The sequence below is a fragment of the Magnolia sinica genome, chromosome 3 (genome assembly GCF_029962835.1).
Source record: "Magnolia sinica isolate HGM2019 chromosome 3, MsV1, whole genome shotgun sequence".
NCBI lineage: Eukaryota > Viridiplantae > Streptophyta > Magnoliopsida > Magnoliales > Magnoliaceae > Magnolia > Magnolia sinica.
This window is the reverse complement of record NC_080575.1, coordinates 86,243,713-86,264,380: the sequence shown is the minus strand read 5'-3', so window position 1 is coordinate 86,264,380 and position 20,668 is coordinate 86,243,713. Positions and strand designations below refer to the sequence as shown.

Here is a 20,668-nt window from a genome sequence, read left to right as displayed (position 1 = left end):
TCTCATACTTTCAAAGCATGGATACATGAAATACATTGTAGACGCCAACAAGCTATGGAGGTAAGGCTAATCTGTAGGCTACAAGGCTTACTCTCTGCAAGATATCGAATAGTCCAATGTAGTGTGGTGCTAATTTTCCATTATTCCCGAATCGCATAACTCTTTTCATCGTTCAGGAATATATGGCCTCCTATGGTGAACTCCAAGTCCCTTCGACGATTGTCGTCGTAGCTCTTCTGGCGACTCTTAAACGCTACATAGACGTTCCTTGATGACGGCAATCTTCTCAGATGTCTATTGCACTAGTTCCGATTTCAACAATGTTCTTTCGCCTACCTCAGTCCAACAACTTGGTGATCTGCAGGGTCTTCCGTATAAAGCTTTGAATGGTGTCATGCTAATACTGGACTGAAAACTATTATTGTAGGCGAATTCTACTAACTAGGTCATCCCAATTGCCCTTGAAGTCAAGAATGCAGGTGTGAAGCATGTCTTCTAAGATTTGATTTACCCGCTCCATTTGTCCATCAGTCTGCAGATGGAAAGTCATGTTATAGTCTAACGTCGTTCCCAAGGCCTTCTGAAAACTCTTCCAAAAGCGTAATGTAAACCTAATGTGTTGATCGGATGCAATGTACACAAGGATGCCGTGAAGCCTAACGATCTCCTTGATATACTGTTTGCTCAACTCATCTAGGAATGAAGAAATACGTATCAGAAGGAAGTGTGCTGACTTTATTAGCCTATCAACAATCACTTACATCGCATCATGATGATGGCTTATTTTCGGAAGTCTGACAATGAAATCCATCGATATGTGATCTCCCTTCCACTCTGTGACATGTAATGGTTGTAAAATCCTAACGGCTTCTGATGCTCCAATTTAACTTGTTAGCAGGTAAGGCACCTTGCAACTTAGTTGGCTATCTCCCTCTTCATATTGCTCTACCAATATTGACATCGCACATCACGATACATCTTGGTTCCTCCTGGGTGGATGGTAGATTTTGTACGGTGCGCCTCATCTAAGACTTCTTGTTTCAATTCATATATGTCCAAAACACATAACCTCCCTCGAAATCTAATCCGACCATCATAACCTACTCGCCACTCTGAGTTGTCCTTTCCTGCTTCTTTTATTATTCTTTCTTGTAGCCTTGCATCATCCTTCTGCGCTTCCATTATTCGTCGCACCTAGTAAAAAGAAAATTCTGAATAACCACATCCTAATATAAGAATTAAATGACTAATTAAATGGATAATTAAGAAATTAGCTACTAGAGTGGGCTGCACCACTAAGTTACCGATATAAGCCCGAGGTTCCTCGATACGGAGTCTGACGTCAAAATCTTTAACTATATCAAGCATCTCCCATTCTTTAATCATTAAACTTGCCACCATCTTACGCGTCTTCCTGCTTAACTCGTCGGCTACGACATTTGTCTTGCTTGGATGATAGCAGATGTTAAAATAATAATCCTTCAAGAATTTCATCAATCTCCTTTGCCGCATACTTAGATCATTTTCATAAAGAAGATACTTTAAACTCTTGTGATCCTAGTACAATTTAAACTGCTCACCATAAATGTAGTACCTCCAAAATTTTAAGGCAAACACTACAGCTATAGGCTATAAGTCGTAAGTGGGATAATTGTGCTCATGAGGTTTTAACTGCCTTGATGCGAATGCTATTGCTTTACCACTTGCATCAGCACGCATCCCAACCCTTGATAAGATACATCAGTATATACCACAAATCGTTCCCCTTCGGCCGGTAATGAAAATATTGGGGCTTACATTAATCGCTTCTTCAATTCAAAAAAAGCTTGCTTAAAATTTTCATTCAATTTAAAAGAAGTGCCCTTCTTAGTCAAGTTAGTTAATGATCTTGCTATCTTAAAGAATCCTTCAATGAACCTTCTATAACAACCAGCTAATCCGAAAAAATTGCGCACTTCTGTCACATTGGTGGGTTGTTCCTAGTTTAACACTACCTCGACTTTCGATGAGGTCTACCGACACTCCCTTTTCTAACACCACGTGTCGTAAAAACTTTACTTCTTCCAAAAGTCACATTTCGCAGTTTTAGCATACAACTCAGTGTCCTTTAAAATCTGTAAAGCTATTCCAAGGTGTTTTGCATGATCTTCTTGCGTCTTGGAGTAGATTAAAATGTCATCTATGAACACTATCATGAATCGATCCAAATATGGTTTGAAGACCCTATTCATGAAGTCTATGAATACTGTTGGTGCGTTCATTAGTCCGAAGGGCATCACTAGAAATTTATAATGGTCGTACCAAGTTCTAAAAGCAATTTTGAGAACACTTTCTTCTTTAATCCTCAATTGATGATATCTAGACCGTAAGTCTATCTTTGAAAAGTATTTAACTCCCTTCAACTGATCAAATAAATCATTTATCCTCGGTAGTGGGTACTTGTTCTTAATAGTTACCTTATTAAGTTGACAGTAATTGATGCATAGCCTCAAAGATCCATCCTTTTTTCTTACAAATAATATTGACGTACACCACGACGAGATCCTAACTCTAATGAAGCCTTGGTCTTGGAACTGCTGATGTTGCTCCTTTAATTCTCTTAACTCAATAGGAGTCATACGGTATTATGCTCTAGAGATTGGTGCAGTCCCAGTTACCAGATTTATTATGAAATCAACATCTCTCTATAGAAGTAATCTAGGGATATCTTAAAATACTTTTGAAAATTCATTAACAATCGAAATTTTCTGCCTTGGGGTTCAACTTCTGAGATGGCTAACAAAGTAATTGGTACTCCCTTCCTTCGCATTTCATGGAATTGTAATAATGGTCAGCCATCGATATTCAATATGATTATCTTTCTAAAACAATCAATTTTGGCCCGATATAGAAATAACCAATCCATCCCCAATATAATGTTGTATTCTCGCATCGGCATAACTATAAGATTAGCTGGTAAATTTACGTTCTCGATCATGATTGGACGGGATTTACAAATCTAACTTAGGTCCACTGAATTACCCGGGGGGTTTGCTACAGTTAACTTTTTATCAAGTGGAGTATGTGATAACCCAAGCGAGCATAAAAAGCAGTAAGAAATAAATGAATGCGATGCTCTAGAGTCAAATAATGCTCTACCTAAGGATGAATAAATGACGATGGTACCTTTGACTATATCGCTAGTAGCCTCGATGTCAGGATGTATAATGTCATCTGTTGGCGATGCTAGATCCTTATAGAGGGGTGCGGCATCATCATTAAGTCTGGGTCGTTTCATCCTCGAACTATACTGGAACATCATAATTTTGAATTGAGCCCTCGTATTGTTGCGCCAAATTCTTATATGGCTGCACTGTGTTGTCCCCTAATTGTACTAGGGCGTAGACTCGGCGTTGGGCTTGTGGTCGTGGCGTCTGACCTCCCTGCCTCGACTGCTGGTACTGCTGAGGTCTAACTTGTGGCCACGACTGCTGAGGTGGTCTATACCGACAAAGGTCCTTACTGTGCCTCGGGTACAACTATAACGACCTCTGTGGATATGGTTAAAGTGATCTCGAGGACGACTATGATGCGAAAGGATGTAATGGAGGTCGCTTGGACATAGGCAGCGGTGCATGTTGCTGGAGAGGCCTAAAAGACTGATGTGATGGTCTCTACCTTTGTGGATACTAAGTGCGTTGTGATCTGGGACAGAAATGAGAGGTGTGGCCCTCGTGTCCACAATCATAGCAGAATCTCGAAAATCGTAGTGCAGGAAGTCTTGTCATCAATCTAGTCATCGATGTCGGTGTTGTTCTCTACCTCTTAGTTGCATCATGCTTGGTTGGCGATATGTGCATGGCAGTTCTAGCACCACTCTTTCGTTGATGTCTTTCTCTACTGTTAAGGCACACTCCAACACTTTTGCTTAAGTCTTTCGTACGAAAAGGGTCAATCGACTACGAATGGAAGCTCTCAAACCTTCATCAAATTTATGTGCCTTATGGGTTTCATCGGACACCAGGAAAGTTGCAAATCGCGATAGCTGCATGAACTTAACATCATACCGGCGCACTGTCATGTCACGCTGCTCTAATTTCATAAATTCTCCCGCATTTTGATTTTACACATATAAAGGAAAGTATTTCTCATCGAACTTCTCGCGAAAATGGGCCTAGGTCTAGGCTTCAACTCTCAAGTTCACCCTAACAACTGAATCTCATCAATGATTTACCTCCCCTTCTAGCATGTAAATAGTTAATTCTGTTTTCCGGTATTCATCGCACCTCATAACTATAAAGATCTTCTCAATCTGTTTCTTCCACCCTTCGACCTCAGATAGGTCAGACCTACCCTTAAATACAGTTGACCTCTGTCTTTTAAAACTTTCCAATAAAGTTCATATCCATTCGTTAGATACGTGAACGGTTTGGGTTTGACATTATGCTTGAGTTTGTCTTATCTGATAACCCATAAGAGTCCTAAGATCTCTTATGACTCTAATAATTCCAACCATAAGTGACCCGTTTTCGGTGACATCGGGACTGGGAGCTCTTGATGAGGCTTCGACATCAGTGTTGTGATCCGTCATAACCTACTATTAATTAAACATGTAAGCTTTAGTGTGTGATAACCCAGGTAGATTGTAATAACTAAAATTGAATTCTAAATATCATTAATGGAGTGCATACTATTTAATGTCTCTAAGTTAAATCCCACCCTAGGTTCATAGTTTTCATCTAAACTTCTCTTTGATACCAAACAAAATATGCCACGTCACTGCATAAACCCATGCCCCCGACTCTCCCTTCCTTTTTCCTTCTTCTTCGAGCAGTAATGGGTACCGAACCCATCACCATCTCGCAACCTCCATCATAGTGGGACTCTCCCGTCAATCTGAACCGTCCAACCAATGGGACTGTCCAGTCAAATCCACCTCACTCCTCTTTCATTATGTTTCTCATTCCCTTACAAAAAAGAAACAAACAATCAGATTTTTAAAAAACAAAAAACAAAAAAAAAACAAAAAACAAAAAACAAAATAGAAAAATGAAAACTCTTGAGAGAGAGAGAGAGAGAGAGAGAGAGAGAGAGAGAGAGAGATTAAATCAAGGCCGTATTAAGTTGGATTAACAGATTATTTTTTAAAGGTAAGTGATCTTATGTGGATCTAAACTTTTTATATTTTTTTTATGTTTTTAAATATGAATTTTTATGCATTTTATTTAAATTAATTAATTAATTTTCATATAATAGATTAGTTGATCTTTTCATTTTAATTAGATTATTTTGTGTCATTGGCTTGGATAGATTTATTTGCCTTGTGAATCTTTTTAATGCTTTAAATTAACCTTGTCAAATTTTTTATTTATATTTTCATTTACTTTCGAATTTTAATATTAATTGAATCGATCAATTTATATAGTTTAATTATAATGTGGCCCTAATTTTTTAAAATTATGTATTATTGTAATTAAATTTAATTCACTAAATTTTGACATTCACTATAGGTTATATTAATTGATTTAAATAAATTTGTTAGATTAATTGAATTAAATAAATTTTGTTTAGAATAAATATTAATAAAGTTTTATTTATGAAATTTACTAAAAGTCAGCTTCACTTGGTTTAATTTCATTTTCTTTCTTTTTTGAATTAATTTAAGAACTTTAAAATTAATTCAACTAAATGACTTCATTAAAATTTAAATTTTAACATATGTTTATTATTTAAAATTATATGATTTAATACTTAAAAATTTAATCTTAATGGTTATGATTAATTGAGTCGATTTTTTGTCAAACTTGGAAATTAAAATTTTGATTTTTGTAAATTTGAATATGTATATATATATATTAGATAATAAATTCTTCCAACTTATATTCTAAATATTAGGACAACTAATCCATATTGAATGATTTAATCTAAAATTAAGTCAAGTAACTTACAAGGGGTTAAATTAAACTTAGATTTATTATTGAAATAAATTGAAAATATATTGTTATAATTATTAAATATAAGTTAATCATATACTATAAATTATTAGTTCATAATAATCGGATAACTTAGGATTCATTTAATTGTGAATTAAATCAATTTAATGGATTTATTCTTAAAATATTTAATTATTTGTTAATATATTTAATTTATTTTAAAATTATTATTAAATGTTAAAATTAATTTAAATTTTAAAGTAATAGAATTGCAAGGTTAGATATAATTTTAAAGTGAGTAGATATAAATTAATAAGTTATATATTAAATTGATTAAAAGTTGGAGTATTATATGTGTGTGTGTGTGTGTGTGTGTATATATATATATATATATATATAACAAAAGGAAATAAAATTAATTATTCTAGAAATTTATTTGAAATATAAATATTAATATTATTATCTTTAGAGTTTTATTAGTAGATGTTTTTTGTTAATTTAAATTTTATTACAAAATTTTAATATATAATTAATTTTAAATAGCAAATTTCTAATAATTATTAATTTTAAATTATTGCTGAATTTTCTTATGTAAATTCATAATTTCAAGTTGCAAGAAATTATAGACTCTTTTGAATTGAAATGCTTTACCATTAATAGTATAAAACTCACATTAAGTTTCTATATTTGTTAATTAATTGAAATTCATTTATATTTAACTTCGAATTAATTAACAAATTTTTGGAGGAAAAAACCTTAATGTTATAAATTAATTAACTTGAATATAAATTGTAAAAATAAAAATAAAAATTTCATGTATATAAATTAAATTAGTAGCATAAATCCTCTTGAAAATTTTTAATTTGCTATATTGTTTAAAATCTCATAATAATTAATTCAATAAATTTAACATATACAAAATATAAATCCGGGACTTTATATTAACTGATTAATTAACTTAAATCAAAAATTATTTTAACATGTTTAATTAAATTATAAGTTTATATTATAATTTAATTTGTAGTTACTATTTATGAGATTAATAGTAATTACGATTATTTGGAATATAAATGTAATTCAAATATTAAGAACTAAATCTATTTAAAATTAATTAAACAAAATTAAGATGATTTTTGAAATTATTGAGAATTATAGAATTTGGTGTTTAGCGATTAATCTAAACTTTAGTATATATGGTTAACTAATTATTTAAGTTAGAATTTTAATATTATATATATAAAAAAATATTATTTCAAAATTTGAAAAATAATTAGTTTTATTAATATATAAAAATATAAAAAGCCTTTTTATGAAATACAACCTTTAATCCCTCAAGAAATCCAAATTTATAGTATGTTATAGTAAACAGCCTAACTTTTCAGACAATTTCAGGGACTAAAATTTAACAATATTTAATTTCTGTAAATTTTGTATATAACATGCATTATTGTAGGAAAATCTAATTTATTATATTGTTTTATTGCTGATTTTTTAATCATTAATGACATACATGCATCTATATTTATTATGAAATTGTGGAAAAAGAAAAAGAAAAGAAAGAAAAAGAGAATGGTATCAACAAATAGGGCAATCGTGTCTCTTGGGTAAGAGACCCTAAAGCCAGCAAGTAGGGCAATCGTGTCCTTTGGGTGAAAGACCCTAAAATCAATTGGATCCTTCGAAGTTTCTTTTGTGTATGGCGTATGAGTACAATCGTATGCGTAGACATACGTTAAAAGTACAACTGAAACAGTAGTCTAACTAGCTAACGTATAAATGGATCCCTCACAACGAGGTATTGGTGCGTAGGCGTTAATGCAACGTGGTCATACACTGAATACGGTGTTGTAATTAACGATGGATGTTTATTTAATTATTTATGTGAATTCGTGAAATAGTATTGCATGCATATCATTTTTACATTCCTTTTACTCGAGGTTATCATAAGTTATGTTATTATATTTATTTTAAATATATTATTTTACTTAAAGACATGTGAAATATAGAACTTCATATTTGTGTATAAAACAATCATATTATGTTGTTATACTCATGTTAATTTAAACCATACAGGTACAGAGTTGGAATATTTCGAGCAGGCGGGCATTTATTATTACTTTGCATTGTTATTAAGCTTAGTTTGAAATTTCAAATGTTAATGTAATAAGTTAAGTGATTTAGTTTAATTGACCACTTAAATTGTAAATGGTATGGTACATTGTCATTTAATTAAGTTTGGAATCAATAGTTATCCTTCTTTATTTTGAATGTACATAACCTTGTAGAATTGAGTATTTACTTGTGTATTAATGATAATATATTAATTTTAGCTCACGTGCTTAGAATTTGGGTATTGGGTAGCCCTACTTAGGTACCCGAATTCTGAGGTGTGACAAAAGACCCTTATCCATCTCTACCCATGGCTGAGCCACTACTGAATCCAAATATATAGAGGAATTTGTGGGGTCCACCCTGGTGACTGTGTAATCTATGGATATCTTGAACTAAGAAGAAGCATATATAATTCATAGACCATGATTTAGAAACATGCTTGAAAACATTTGTGCACCTCTACATGTGTTAAGACAACCTCGAAAGTTCCGGGGTATTCAGTTCATCAGGTGGACTACAAATGCATGTTCAATGCAGAGGGTCAGCAGTGCTTCTAAACTGTTCATTGTATGCGTGGCCCACCTGATGCACTGCTCAGATGTCTGCCACCACATGTGGGGGCACATGCAGGCTCTGGGAAGCTCTATTATCACAACCTACACTAGGGAAAAAATATGGGAGAGAAGCAGCGGCTCAGCCATGGGTAGAGATGGATAAGAAGGGGATTTGAAACCAAGTGGGCCGTAGTTCAATCAGATTAAAAACATGAAATCCATTGAGTTTTATTGGGGGGCATCTCAGATTCCATGTTACAAGGAAATCTTTAAAATGCATGAGATTTAGAAAGGATGTTTTCAAGTGAATGTATGTGTAACGTCACTAAGGGAGTGAAGAAGGAATGGAATTTAGCAACCAGGAGTTGCTAAGAAACTAGGTGTATTGCAAGCAAGGTATTCAAAAATGGTTACATAACAGCCCTAATTGCAAGTATATAATACAAGTGGTCTCTCTCAAGCATTGTATATAATACAAACAAAAAAAAACAAAAAACACAACACACACACACACACACACACACACAGAGGAATGCTCACCTGCGCACCTTCTTACATGAGCACCCGTGTGCACCTTTGCACATGTTTCTTAGGCACAGAATCTGAACAGACCACGGGATGCGGCACCCCTTGAAACCTGACAAGCCCAACTTTCAGCCAGAATCTCTTTGCTCCCTTGATTTCCTCCCTTGAAACCTGACAAGCCCAACAATTTCCTCCCTTGATTTGCATCTCTTTGCTATGGCCCGCCAAAGTTTTGTATCGGGCTGAAGGTTGGGCTGGTGAGGTTTCAATGGGTGCCGCATCACGTGGACCATTTAGATTTTGTGCCCATGACACACATGCAAAGGAGCGCAAGTGAGCATTCCTCTCTCTCTCTCTCTCTCTCTCTCTCTCTCTCTCTCTCTCTCTATATATATATATATATATATATATATATATATATATATATTGTTATTTTTGTTCCTTTGTTGGGGTTTTGAGAAAAAAAAAAAGAAGCTATTTGTTTAGATGATTATGCATGATTTTTTTATGTTTTGTTAGTCAAACATTTCTTAGTTTATATTGTATTTTATTGGAACTATGTGAATCTTATCTCCTAATTTCTATTGTTCTTAATGTTTTCATGGTTATATTTTTTCTATTCTAATATTGATTTAAATAAAACATTATTTATTTTGGCACTTGAGTTTCCCATGTCAAGATTTTTGGAGTTTACCTTGCCACACAATTCAGGACACTTCGACACATGGCATCCGTGCCCCGTTTCCAGCTAATACTGCATCCAATGATCCAGAAAAGTTGTATAGGGAAATTGAAATTTGCTTCCATCATTGCAAGGATGGGGCTTATTGTTGCAGAAGACACTATTCCGAGGCCATAGAAACACCCACATTCTTTTTTGCTTTTCAGCTATATGGAATCTTTCTAATACTCTCATGCCTTTTCTTGTAAGATTTTGGGTGCTCATTTTGATTTAAAAAGAAAAGGAAAAAATGCTCTTTTTCAAGAAAAGAAGGAAAGAACAAGAAGGAAAATATGTTATGTCATCGATGTTGTTTGTTGTTGTTGTTGTTGTTTTTTTTTTTCATATACAGTGATGAGGAAATATAGGTCTTGATGCATCATGCATGAATGATGTGCCAAAGATCTGATTCAGTAGGAGCAGCAGCCTGTGGTTCTATTATCCAGACCATTGATTTGATGGGCGGCACAACCCAAAAGTTTTCCAGAACAGAATATACTAACCAATCCTTGGATTTCTTCTCCACACTTTCATGCATTATTTTGTTAACTGTCTAGTTGCAGGACACTGCTAGAAACATTAGTAACTTCCAATGGATGTATTGTAGGGTGTGTTTGGTGCAATATATCATGATATTTGGCGCAACCAAATGCACCCCCTCAATCATCCCTCATCCACAGTGAGGCCCATCAGATCAACCGTCCGGATCACTGAACCATGGGCTCCATCTGTACTTGCTTGGTGCATCAGGATCCAATAATTCCTCCACAGTGACAGACAACCTCCCACCTTAGCGGCGATAATCAGATGAAAACAAAATTAATATTTTGAATTCCTAAATCAGTTACCCTGGAAACTTTCAGAACTCCAACCACTTTGCACTGGGCGCACCACCGAGGCTGAGCATGCAGGTATACTAGAGGCATTTTCTTCATCCTCGTAATATAATTCAGCTTCCAAAGCATCTTCACTGTCAGAATCAAATTCAGTTCCGGACAAGTCTTCAACTTCAGAATCAGCTTCTGTCTGTGACTCATCCGCCGAGAAACCATCGCTTGCTGAGTTGAGGTTTCCTCCCTCCATCGATTCTGCTTTGTCAGAATTAAATTCAAATCCAGACAAGTCTTCAACTTCACAATCAGCTTCCATCTCTGATTCATCTGCCGAGAAAGCGTTGCTTGCCGAGTCGACATTTCCTCCCTCCGTCAATTCTGCCTTGTCCATGTGCCTGGAGCCTTTTCTCTGGTTGACAAAGTCCAGATTGGAATTCCGACAATTTGGGTCACCATAAAGTGCAACATGCCGATAATAGATTTCCAGTTCCTTCTCGGCTATGGCAATGAACCGCCTTACTGACTCAAGTGATTGCTCGTATTTTGATTTTTCAAGTGCCTAGAAATATGCAAAAGCAAAGTCAGGAACACTGGAAAATGATTGTCATTGAACTATCTCCTTCGACGGGACAGTAAAGATTACGATGCATATTTCATGAACAAATCTGGAGAATCTTCGGCTGAATCCTTTAGGGCATGTTTGGAAGTAATGAATTAAATTAATGCAATCATGGCAAGAGCTTGAATCATTCGATGTATTTGAGCTTCAAGTCCCACGGACTTGGATTGTGGCCCCACCATGATGTATGTGTTATAGCCACACTATCCATCCACTTTTTTCCATATCATTTTAGGGCATGAGCCGAAAAATGAGGCAGATCCAAAGCTCAAGTGGACCACACCATAGAAAGCAGCGGGGAGAATGGCACCCTCCATTGAAACCTTCCTAAGGCCCACAATGATGTTTATTTGTCATCCAACCTGTGCATAAGGTCACAAAGACCTGGATGAAGGGAAAATACAGATATCAGCTTGATCCAAAACTTCTGTGGCCCCTAAGAAGTTTTCAATGGTAGGTATTCAATCCCCACTACTTTCTGTGGTGTGGTCCACTTGAGCTTCAGACCTGCCTCATTTTTGGGTTCAGGCCCTAAAATGATCTGGAAAAACAAATGGAAGGTGTGGATATAACACATACATCATTATGCTACAATACATGCGTCTACGAGACATATGTTTGACGCAATACAAGGTTTAGTGAAAATGAAGTTTTTGCATTCCAAATGCTGAATTTGCTGGTCGATATTCCTAAGTATTAGCCGACATGTAATGCAGAAGGTAATCATTGCGTTAATGCAATGCAATGCACTACATCATTCCAAACATACCCATAGCTTTCTTTGATGCCGAGTCAAGGAATCAGCAGATGCATTACAGTTGATGCAACTTAAACAAAGTATTAGATTCAGGTAATGGAAAACTTGGAAAAACCAGCAGATTGACTAGTCCAGAGAATTACATGATAGTGTAGTTGGTATATTTGTTAGATGGAAATCTGATTTGAGCACAGCACACCCAATCCAGATCTAATGTGCTGCACTCAAATTGGACATGTGGAGCTTTCATAAAGTGGGTCCCACTATTGATGAACCGCTGCCAGCAAATGGCGTGGATTAGAATATCCTATCATCCAAATTATGAAAAGCAATTGTGCACCAATCACGACCCCTTGACTTCAATTTTAAGGTGCAATCTCACAACCAATTGGGTAGGCTTGAGACTGGCAATTTACCCATCCAATTGGTGGACCTTTCCACGTTCAAAGCCAATCATTTAATTTTCACCCCTGCCTCCATTCCTAGGTCACCAAATGGATGATGGGACTGATGAATTGTCGATCATGCACCGTCTCCCTACATGTCCAATTTGAGTGTAATACACCAGAAAAGGAAATTGATGCGAAGTGGAGAAGTTGGGAAAACCTTGGAAATGAAATTGATTTCAACAGATGTGACGTTTTCCCTTGTTTGTGAAAACAAAGATAGGTGTGGAAATCAATTTCCATTTCCAGGATTTTCCTCATAAAACAAGTAAAATGATTTCCAAAAAAAAAAAACTGCTAAATATAGATTTTTTATGGCTACGAGAGAACTCTCACTGTTTGACCTTTTAACATTTCAATAGAAATCAAATGTGCTCAAACAAACAGGTTATCATGGTTGCTTTTCCACACATTTCCTTTTCCTCAGATGTGATATCTGGTTTTCCATATCCACCTTTTGGTTTCCATCAATCCAAATAAAACTTGGTTAAATGCGAAGTATATAGAAAATCGTTCGTGGATAAACACAATTACAATAAAAGCCTAAGTGTCTGTTTGGATTGGTGGAATCCAAAAAGTAGGTACGGAAAGGAAAATGTCACATTTGAAGAAATCCATAGACAATGTCACCGGTGGAAAAGAATCCTAAAAAAGGTTGTTTGTTTTAGTTTTGGTGATTTCCAGGGAAAAATACAATAGTCAATGGTCCAAAGTGAAATCTGTTTCTCAAATAGCATGGAAATAAGGAGACTAACAAGTTTCAAAATGGAAAAGGAAAATGCCTTTTTTTTCTGAGGAAAACCATGGAAATGAAAATAGTTTTCCACATGTTACATTGTTGTTGCAATTGGCAGAAAACGTCACATCAGTGGAAAATGTTTTCTTTTCCCCAGTTACTTTTTGGATTCCACCAATCCAAACAGTCCCTAAATCTAAATAAATGGCATATGAAGAATACCAAACCAAGAAAAATGGTAAATTAACGGTTCTTCGTAACAGCCGGGTTGAAGTCCACCCAACAAGCAAATTTTTAGAAAATAGTATCCTCATTGAACATATATAGCACACAGCAGTAAAAGAGGAAACAATCAAAACAAATAACGAAAAGAGAGATATTGGGAAACTTTTAAACAAAGGGAGGTTTAGAACATACCCTTTTCTTGGATAGCGTATCTATAGGTGACATGACTTCTGGCTGAACATAATTCTTCCCACGGTAAAATATAATAGTATCATTTCCAATTATCTGAATAGGTGTCCCACCACTCAACCTCGCTATTTCTTTTGCATATTCGTGTACCTGACCAGGTTTACAAGGCTTGCAGATGACCTTAACAGTTTCATGTTTTTTCCAGTGCAAATGCATATTGAGAATAACACCTCCAAAGACCCCTCGCCTGCCAACAGGCACGTAATTAGATTGTTTTTGGGCCATCTTTTTCATGTAGAAGCGTTCCTCGCCTGTCAGGTTTTCTGGTTCACTTATTGGACCTTGAAGCTTGGAAACTTCATATCTTTTGAGCCTTTCAATCAATAATGCTTCTTTGATTTTGGCCTGCAATGGAAACACACTCCATGATTGATAAAACTGAACATTAATTAACTTCTTTTGGAATATGCTTTCATTAGTCTTATTGACATGCCAGCAGTCTAGAAATACTTAGGGTCTAGTGTTCAAAAACCAAGAGTAATGCTCCCCTGCAAACTGCAGCGCAGGGGAGTTTACACGAGAACTTATTGGGAGTTGTTGGGGTGGCCCACGCTGTGATGCTTAGGAGACATCTTCTCTGACCATCAGATGTCTCCTCATAAGCGGGGTGCAAAAATCAGGCCAATCAGAGATTTAGGTGGGCCACACCATAGGGAACATTGTATAGGGGAATGCCCACCCTTCCAACTGTTTCCTGTGGTGTGGCCTACCTGGATCACAGATGGACATGGTTTTTTGGCTCTGGGCCTAATATATGGTGATGTCTCTGATGGACATGGTTTTTGAGCTCTGGGCCTAATATATGGTGATGTCCTTGATGGACATGGTTTTTAGGCTCCGGGCCTAATATATGGGGACGTCTCTGATCATCAGAGGGGAAAGTGGATGTCGCATGCCCAGCACGGTGGGCCCCACGCAAAATCAAGGGTGAGTGTCCCCCTCCAACTATTTCCCTTGGTGTGGCTCACCTAAATCATGAAGAGGCCTGACTTTTGGGCTCCCAGGCCTAACATAGGGTGACCATTGATGGTCAGACTGGATGTTATCTGCACAGCACTAAACCCTGAACATCAAGGGTGGGTGTCCCCCAACCAACTGTTTTCCATGGTGTTGCCCACCCAAATCATGGATGGAGCTGACATTTGGGCCCTGGGCAAACATGGGCTGACACATCTGATGGTCAGAGAGGATGTTGCATGCACATCATGGTGTGGGCCACAACAACCATGCCCAAAAGCTCTCACGTAAGCGTCCCTGCGACTGCGACTGCGACTGCTTGCAGGGTAGCATTACTCTAGATTGCAGACTGGTCTTTAGATCTCCGAATGTCACTCAAACCAAGTCACCAGAAAGCATCTTTTACATAAAGGACAATCGAATTGGGTTTTCATAAAATTGAGTTTGAACAAGCAATATCAACTCAGCCAAGACCAAGGAGATGAGTGAGTTAATTTTGGTTGATACATTATGATGTGTTTGGTTGCACCAAATTTCATGAAATCTGGAGAGCTAAGTTAGATGAGAAACAAATAAACTAGTTGAGTTTCACCGTGCGACTGGACTGACTATAGCATAGCTAGCATCATCCCAATAAAGCAGACTGAACCACGTTGTGATTTCCTTAGCATTCATATGAGCAGCCGGGCTCCAAATTGCTGTTATGTTACATCCAAGTAGGATTTGAAATGAACATAATGGCAATTTGGGGTAAAATTCCTCAATGCAAATATGAGGAAACACCATCGTCATTTCTCATTCCCTCTTGGTTACACTGAGTGTTTACAACTCTATCAACTTGTGCATCCAAATGTGCACATCACATATTTACTCTCTTGATGGGAAGAAAATCTATGTCAAAGGGCAAAAACAACATATACACATCTGTCAAGAATGAGAACCCATTATGGTATTTATGATGTTTCAAATAACTAAGTTGATATGGAATATAGCAGCAAAGTTTCACTCCAATCAACCCTTCAGATTTTATTTTATTTTATTAAACTCACACAGCATATGCTATCCACAAGGAAATGCTCTGATCCACCGGCTCGGAAGTCTCTGAAAGATCGTGAAATGCAAATGGAAAAACCTCTTTCTCATGTGAACCAAAGTCCCTCTCAATCCATATGTTATAGGGGAAGAAAGGAATCAGAGTATGAAAACTCATGAGTATAATGTTTGGTGATCCATAAAGGAAAGGTAGAACTTGATGCAACGTTCTGAGTTCAACCTTTCAGACTTCCAAATGCTCTTCCTCTTACAGATTGCCTCTATGGCTATATCTTTTATTGATTAGGCCTAGGACTGCCTAAAGGCACACAAGACAGACCAACCTGCCTCAAGAAACACTATAAGGCCTGACTACAAGGCATGAATATGAATATCCATATCGTATTGGCCAATACGGCTGTATCGTATCCGTATCAGCACAAGCCGATACGCGATATGGGGTTGTATCGGCCCGATATGACAAAACTGACCCGTATGGGCCGATACAAGACAATATGCCCATAAAAGCCTATTTTTGTTTTTTTTTTTTTCACTCATGTTTCCTCTTTTTTTTTTTCATTTAAATCATGGAATAAGTTTAAAACTCATTTTAGGCTAGATCTATACCTATTTTGCGATCAAAACGACTATTATGCGAAAATTAGAAAGAAGGGTAAACCTTCACTTTCTTTTTTATATTTTCATTTTTTTTGTTGTTGTTGTATTTTAATGTAATGGGCCCTAGTTCACCAAATCATGCTTGATTCACGTTCAATTAGGGCCCATTTAGTTGACCTTCAACAGGTCAAACTGATAGGTAACATTCTCATCAAAGAATGGTTTGGTACACAGTCCGAAACATGGTCAAAACACACACACACACAAAAAAGGATAGATTCTTGGATATCTCTTCTTTTTTTTTCTTTTCTTTTTCTATTTTTTTCTATTTTTTTCTATTTTTCCTTTTTTTAAAAATCATGACTAATGCAAGCCAATACGGGCTGATAGTACGGCCCTGATACTGATACATGACGTCATATCGTATCATTTTTCCGCCGGACCGATACGCTGACCGATACCATCATTCAGAACCATGCTACATGGATAGCAGGCTGGCCAAGGCTAGGGCTTGGGTCCTAGTCAAACCTCACCAGCCGCAGCCTAGCATAGATTGCAGCCTGAGGTCTAAGGAGTGACAAATTTTAGCAAGCGGTGTGGCTATGGTTGGCGGTGAACTTGCTTTGGGAAAAAAAAAACATATTAGTAGCTTATAGCCATGGGAAAGCTACAATTCTAAAGACACGGTACTCATTAGCAAACGTCTACTATAAGGAGATATTTGTACTTTTTTCACATCCGGCTTAAATCGGAACAACCAATTGCAACAGATAAATAAACTAGTTAGGGAGCCCTTGTTTCTTCACCCACTCAAGCACCCAAATACATTCACATATCTTCTATCTACCCATCTCAATATTTCTTTCTTGATAAATAACTCTTAAGTTCTTTTAAAGCAAAAAAAGAAAATGAAATAAGATCCATCAATGCAATGAATGTGTCCCTACACAAAGATTAGCTTTATGGATTCCTTCCTTAGCCAGAGAATTTGCAATACAATTGGCTTCTCCATGGACCTGACTAAAGGTAATAATAGATGAACTGATGAAGAAAAACAACGCATTTGCGTTAGTGTCCATGGGTTGAGGCCTTCTATAAGGCCGAGATGGTTGCTCTTGAGGAGTCTCCTTCTGTGATAGGCAGGCTTTCAAAGCGATCTAAAAATAATTCGATCCTGACTTTAATCGTTGTTTCAGCCATACTAGAAATGCTGCTCCCCCCAGCGACCCAACAAAGCAAAGGACAATGATGCCACTCTCATCTCTAATCACCCCTCCAATAGCTGGCTCCCTAGGGTTTCCCAATGAAATACATTAACATTAAGTTGCTAGCCAATCACCATCTTCTTCGCTTATCCACAAGTTGTATGAAACTGATTTCCATACTGTCATTGCTTTAAGACTACTAGATTGGCCATCATAGAGAATGTTCCTCAACTAGAGAGAGTGGTCTGAGGAGAACTCATGAAAAATGGTTAAGAACTATCAAAGAGCATTGGAGGATGTTACTTGTCATAAAACCAAAGTCGTGAGGAAACCTAAAACCTCTTATATATAAATAAGGTTCTTCATCATCATCATCAAAGCCTTATCCCAACTCTTTGATTTTAATCAACTATGTAATTGACTATTACATAACGTCTGCAAGAGTTTTGTGCTCTCATTGCCAATCCTGAGCCCAAATAAAGGAGGGTTGCACTAGATTGGCAGCCAGAATGAAATTTTGCCACAACATTCACCATGAAACAAGGTTCAGGCCTATATATATTTTCCTTTAGAACAACTAGAAGTCGCTGGTATGCAATTGTATGCCAAAGAGCAAAGAAATATACAGGTGTTTTTTTTTCCCCCAGCATATTTTGAAGTGTAGAGCTGTACACGAACCAAGTTAGCTTGGTTAACTCACTCGACTCGACTCGAAAAAGCTTGATTCAATTCAGTTCAGAACCAAGTTCGAGCTTGTCCGAGCTCGAATTGACTCGGATCGAACCTCAACTCAGATCGAATCAGTTCAGTGACTCAGTTATTTTGATATTGACAGTGCTCACCAAGTGTTTGATGAAATGACTCAACAAAGTGTTGTTTCGGATGCATACATTCTCCGAGGAATCGGCTGGTGGTGAGGAAGGTATGAATACGAAACAAATCACTATTTAAAATTAAATTATTTTTTTTTTAAAGAACTTTACATGATAAAACTACCCCGGTATCTTGATTTTGTTGCTGCCTACCGAGTGTTTGGTAAAATACCTGTCAATTGCTGCTGTTGTTTTGCATACTGTGAGAAATTGAAGGTGCACTTCATGTGTTTGAGAAAATGTCACACAGACTCGAACTCGGTTCGAACTGGCCTGAACTGCTAACCGAACTGAGACGAGCTGGCCAGTCAGGCTCAAGGACCGAGCCGAGTTCGAGCTGGGGTCAGCTACTGGCCGAGCCGAGTCGAGCTGTGCCGAGCTCAACTCAGCTCGACACTTGTACAGCTCTAGTGAAGTGTAAAGAGGTATTGAGGTTGGGTCTTGAGCCTCAGCAAATGTACTGTTAGCTCCAGCAGCCAGTTCTGTACAGTGTTCACATGGGGCCCATGGTTTGTTGATCCAGACCATTGATGTGATGGGGCTCACCGTGGACAGTGGATGACCCTAACCCTTCAAGTATTCAATCATTTTCCACTGAATGTGGACTGTTATTGTATATATATATTTTTTAACCATCAACTCTCGCGTCAGGATTTTGGGGCATTCCCCATCGACGGTGGGGCCACACATCAGACCAAAGAGCTGGATCACCAAAACAATGGGCCCCACTAGTACAAAATAACGACCCTCTGGAAAAACTTACATTTGCTGAAGCTCACGAGCTTGTCAATCCTATTACATAACAACATAGACTCATTTCATATAAATCAATCTTCAACTAGAACAGAAAAACATGGACATTCCTATGATGCATCTCGCATTTCTCAGACATGACCTCCAACTGTTTTTCATATCAGTCCTTTTTTCTTTTTTTTTCTTTCTTATTTTTAGTTTTCCACCAAAATGAGATCGTTTCGCCATAGTGGGTTAATGACAAACGGTTCATAGATGCAACCCAGTTGAATTACAAACCTTCAACAAAGCCATTTCTCCAATGAAAACCTGACCATTGAATTACAGTAAAAATAGTTCTAAAACAAAAACCATTATCAACGGATCGGATTCCACTCACCTTTTCAATCTTGTACTTAATACGGGCCTCTGCATTGGGGAACTTCTGCTTCTTCTTCTTGCCCTTCACGCCGAGCCGCCGTGGGTCCCGCTTATTCGCCATCTTTCTTTTCGTCTTCTCTCTCTTCCTCTGCATCTTCAACCGCTTCTTTGATTTCCACTTCACCCGCTTCGACGGCTCGATTTTCCGCGTTTCGAACTTGGGTTTTCCTTGGGAGATGACGAGATCTACAGCACCATGGCTCAAATGCCTGAAAACCCACGAATTTCTCCATGGGTTGATTGGATTGGACGGCTGAGATGGGCAGAAAATTGATGGATGGTAGTGGAAATTCGACCTGAGGAGAGGAGAAGATTCAAGAGGGGGGAAAAAAGGAGACGAAGAAGGGTGTTGATTTCAGGGGTAAAAAGCGAATTCAGAGAAAGTGAGAGATGGGAATGGAATTACCTGAAAGGAGGGGCAGGAGAGGGAAAACGGAGAAGACGAGAAGAGAGAGAAGATCTTCTGAAGCTGTGAAGGAAGCGGTTTGCCATGGCGAGAGCAACGGAAGGTTGTCTTTTATATAAAAGTGAAGTTACGATTACGACCGTGAGCTCGGACATAATTGCTAAAATGCCACTTACAAAATCACTTCGGAAGGATTAAACCGAGGTAAATGGTTGGATCGATGGGTACAAATGGAGATAAATAGTATTCGAAGCCATTGAATCAAATAATGCAAATGAAATTAAATAGGCGTGAACGTGTATGTAAATGAAATCTTCTCTGCAGCAAATGATTAGGAAGTAAATACGGTGAAATGCCTTTTTGAACTCCCTCTAAAAGTTGCAAGTGTAAACAAAGGTGTCACTAGGCATATGTCCATCATACACGAGTCATGATAATGATTCTCCGTGATAAATCAAATATTGACTACGTCACTAAAATCAAACAAAGAATAATTCAAACTGTCGAAGAGATGATCATTTAAATAAACGACTAAAAAATGTTGGCAAGTTGCATATTTGTGATCCTTACATTTGTGGCCTACCTAAGGCTTAAGTTTTTTTTATTTTCATTTTTTACTAAAGTATATATTTCATTTGACTTATTAAGATTATTCTATTAAATATTGCATATGTAAACTATGCTTAGATATTAAAGCTGATTTGAGAAATCACATA

The 20,668-nt window shown here is 37.1% G+C and overlaps 1 protein-coding gene across 1 annotated transcript; it reads right to left on the bottom strand.

Moving 5' to 3' along the window:
- Window positions 1–4,628: 4,628 nt before the first annotated feature.
- Window positions 4,629–20,115, bottom strand: LOC131240125 (uncharacterized CRM domain-containing protein At3g25440, chloroplastic). The gene is made up of 5 exons (XM_058238185.1): window positions 19,953–20,115; window positions 19,506–19,842; window positions 13,633–14,034; window positions 10,673–11,216; window positions 4,629–4,946 (listed from the first exon to the last, which is right to left on the bottom strand). Exons 1-5 carry the CDS (start codon window positions 20,105–20,107, stop codon window positions 4,906–4,908), a joined length of 1,479 nt encoding a protein of 492 aa, XP_058094168.1. The 5' UTR covers window positions 20,108–20,115; the 3' UTR covers window positions 4,629–4,905.
- Between the last annotated feature and the right edge of the window lie 553 nt (window positions 20,116–20,668).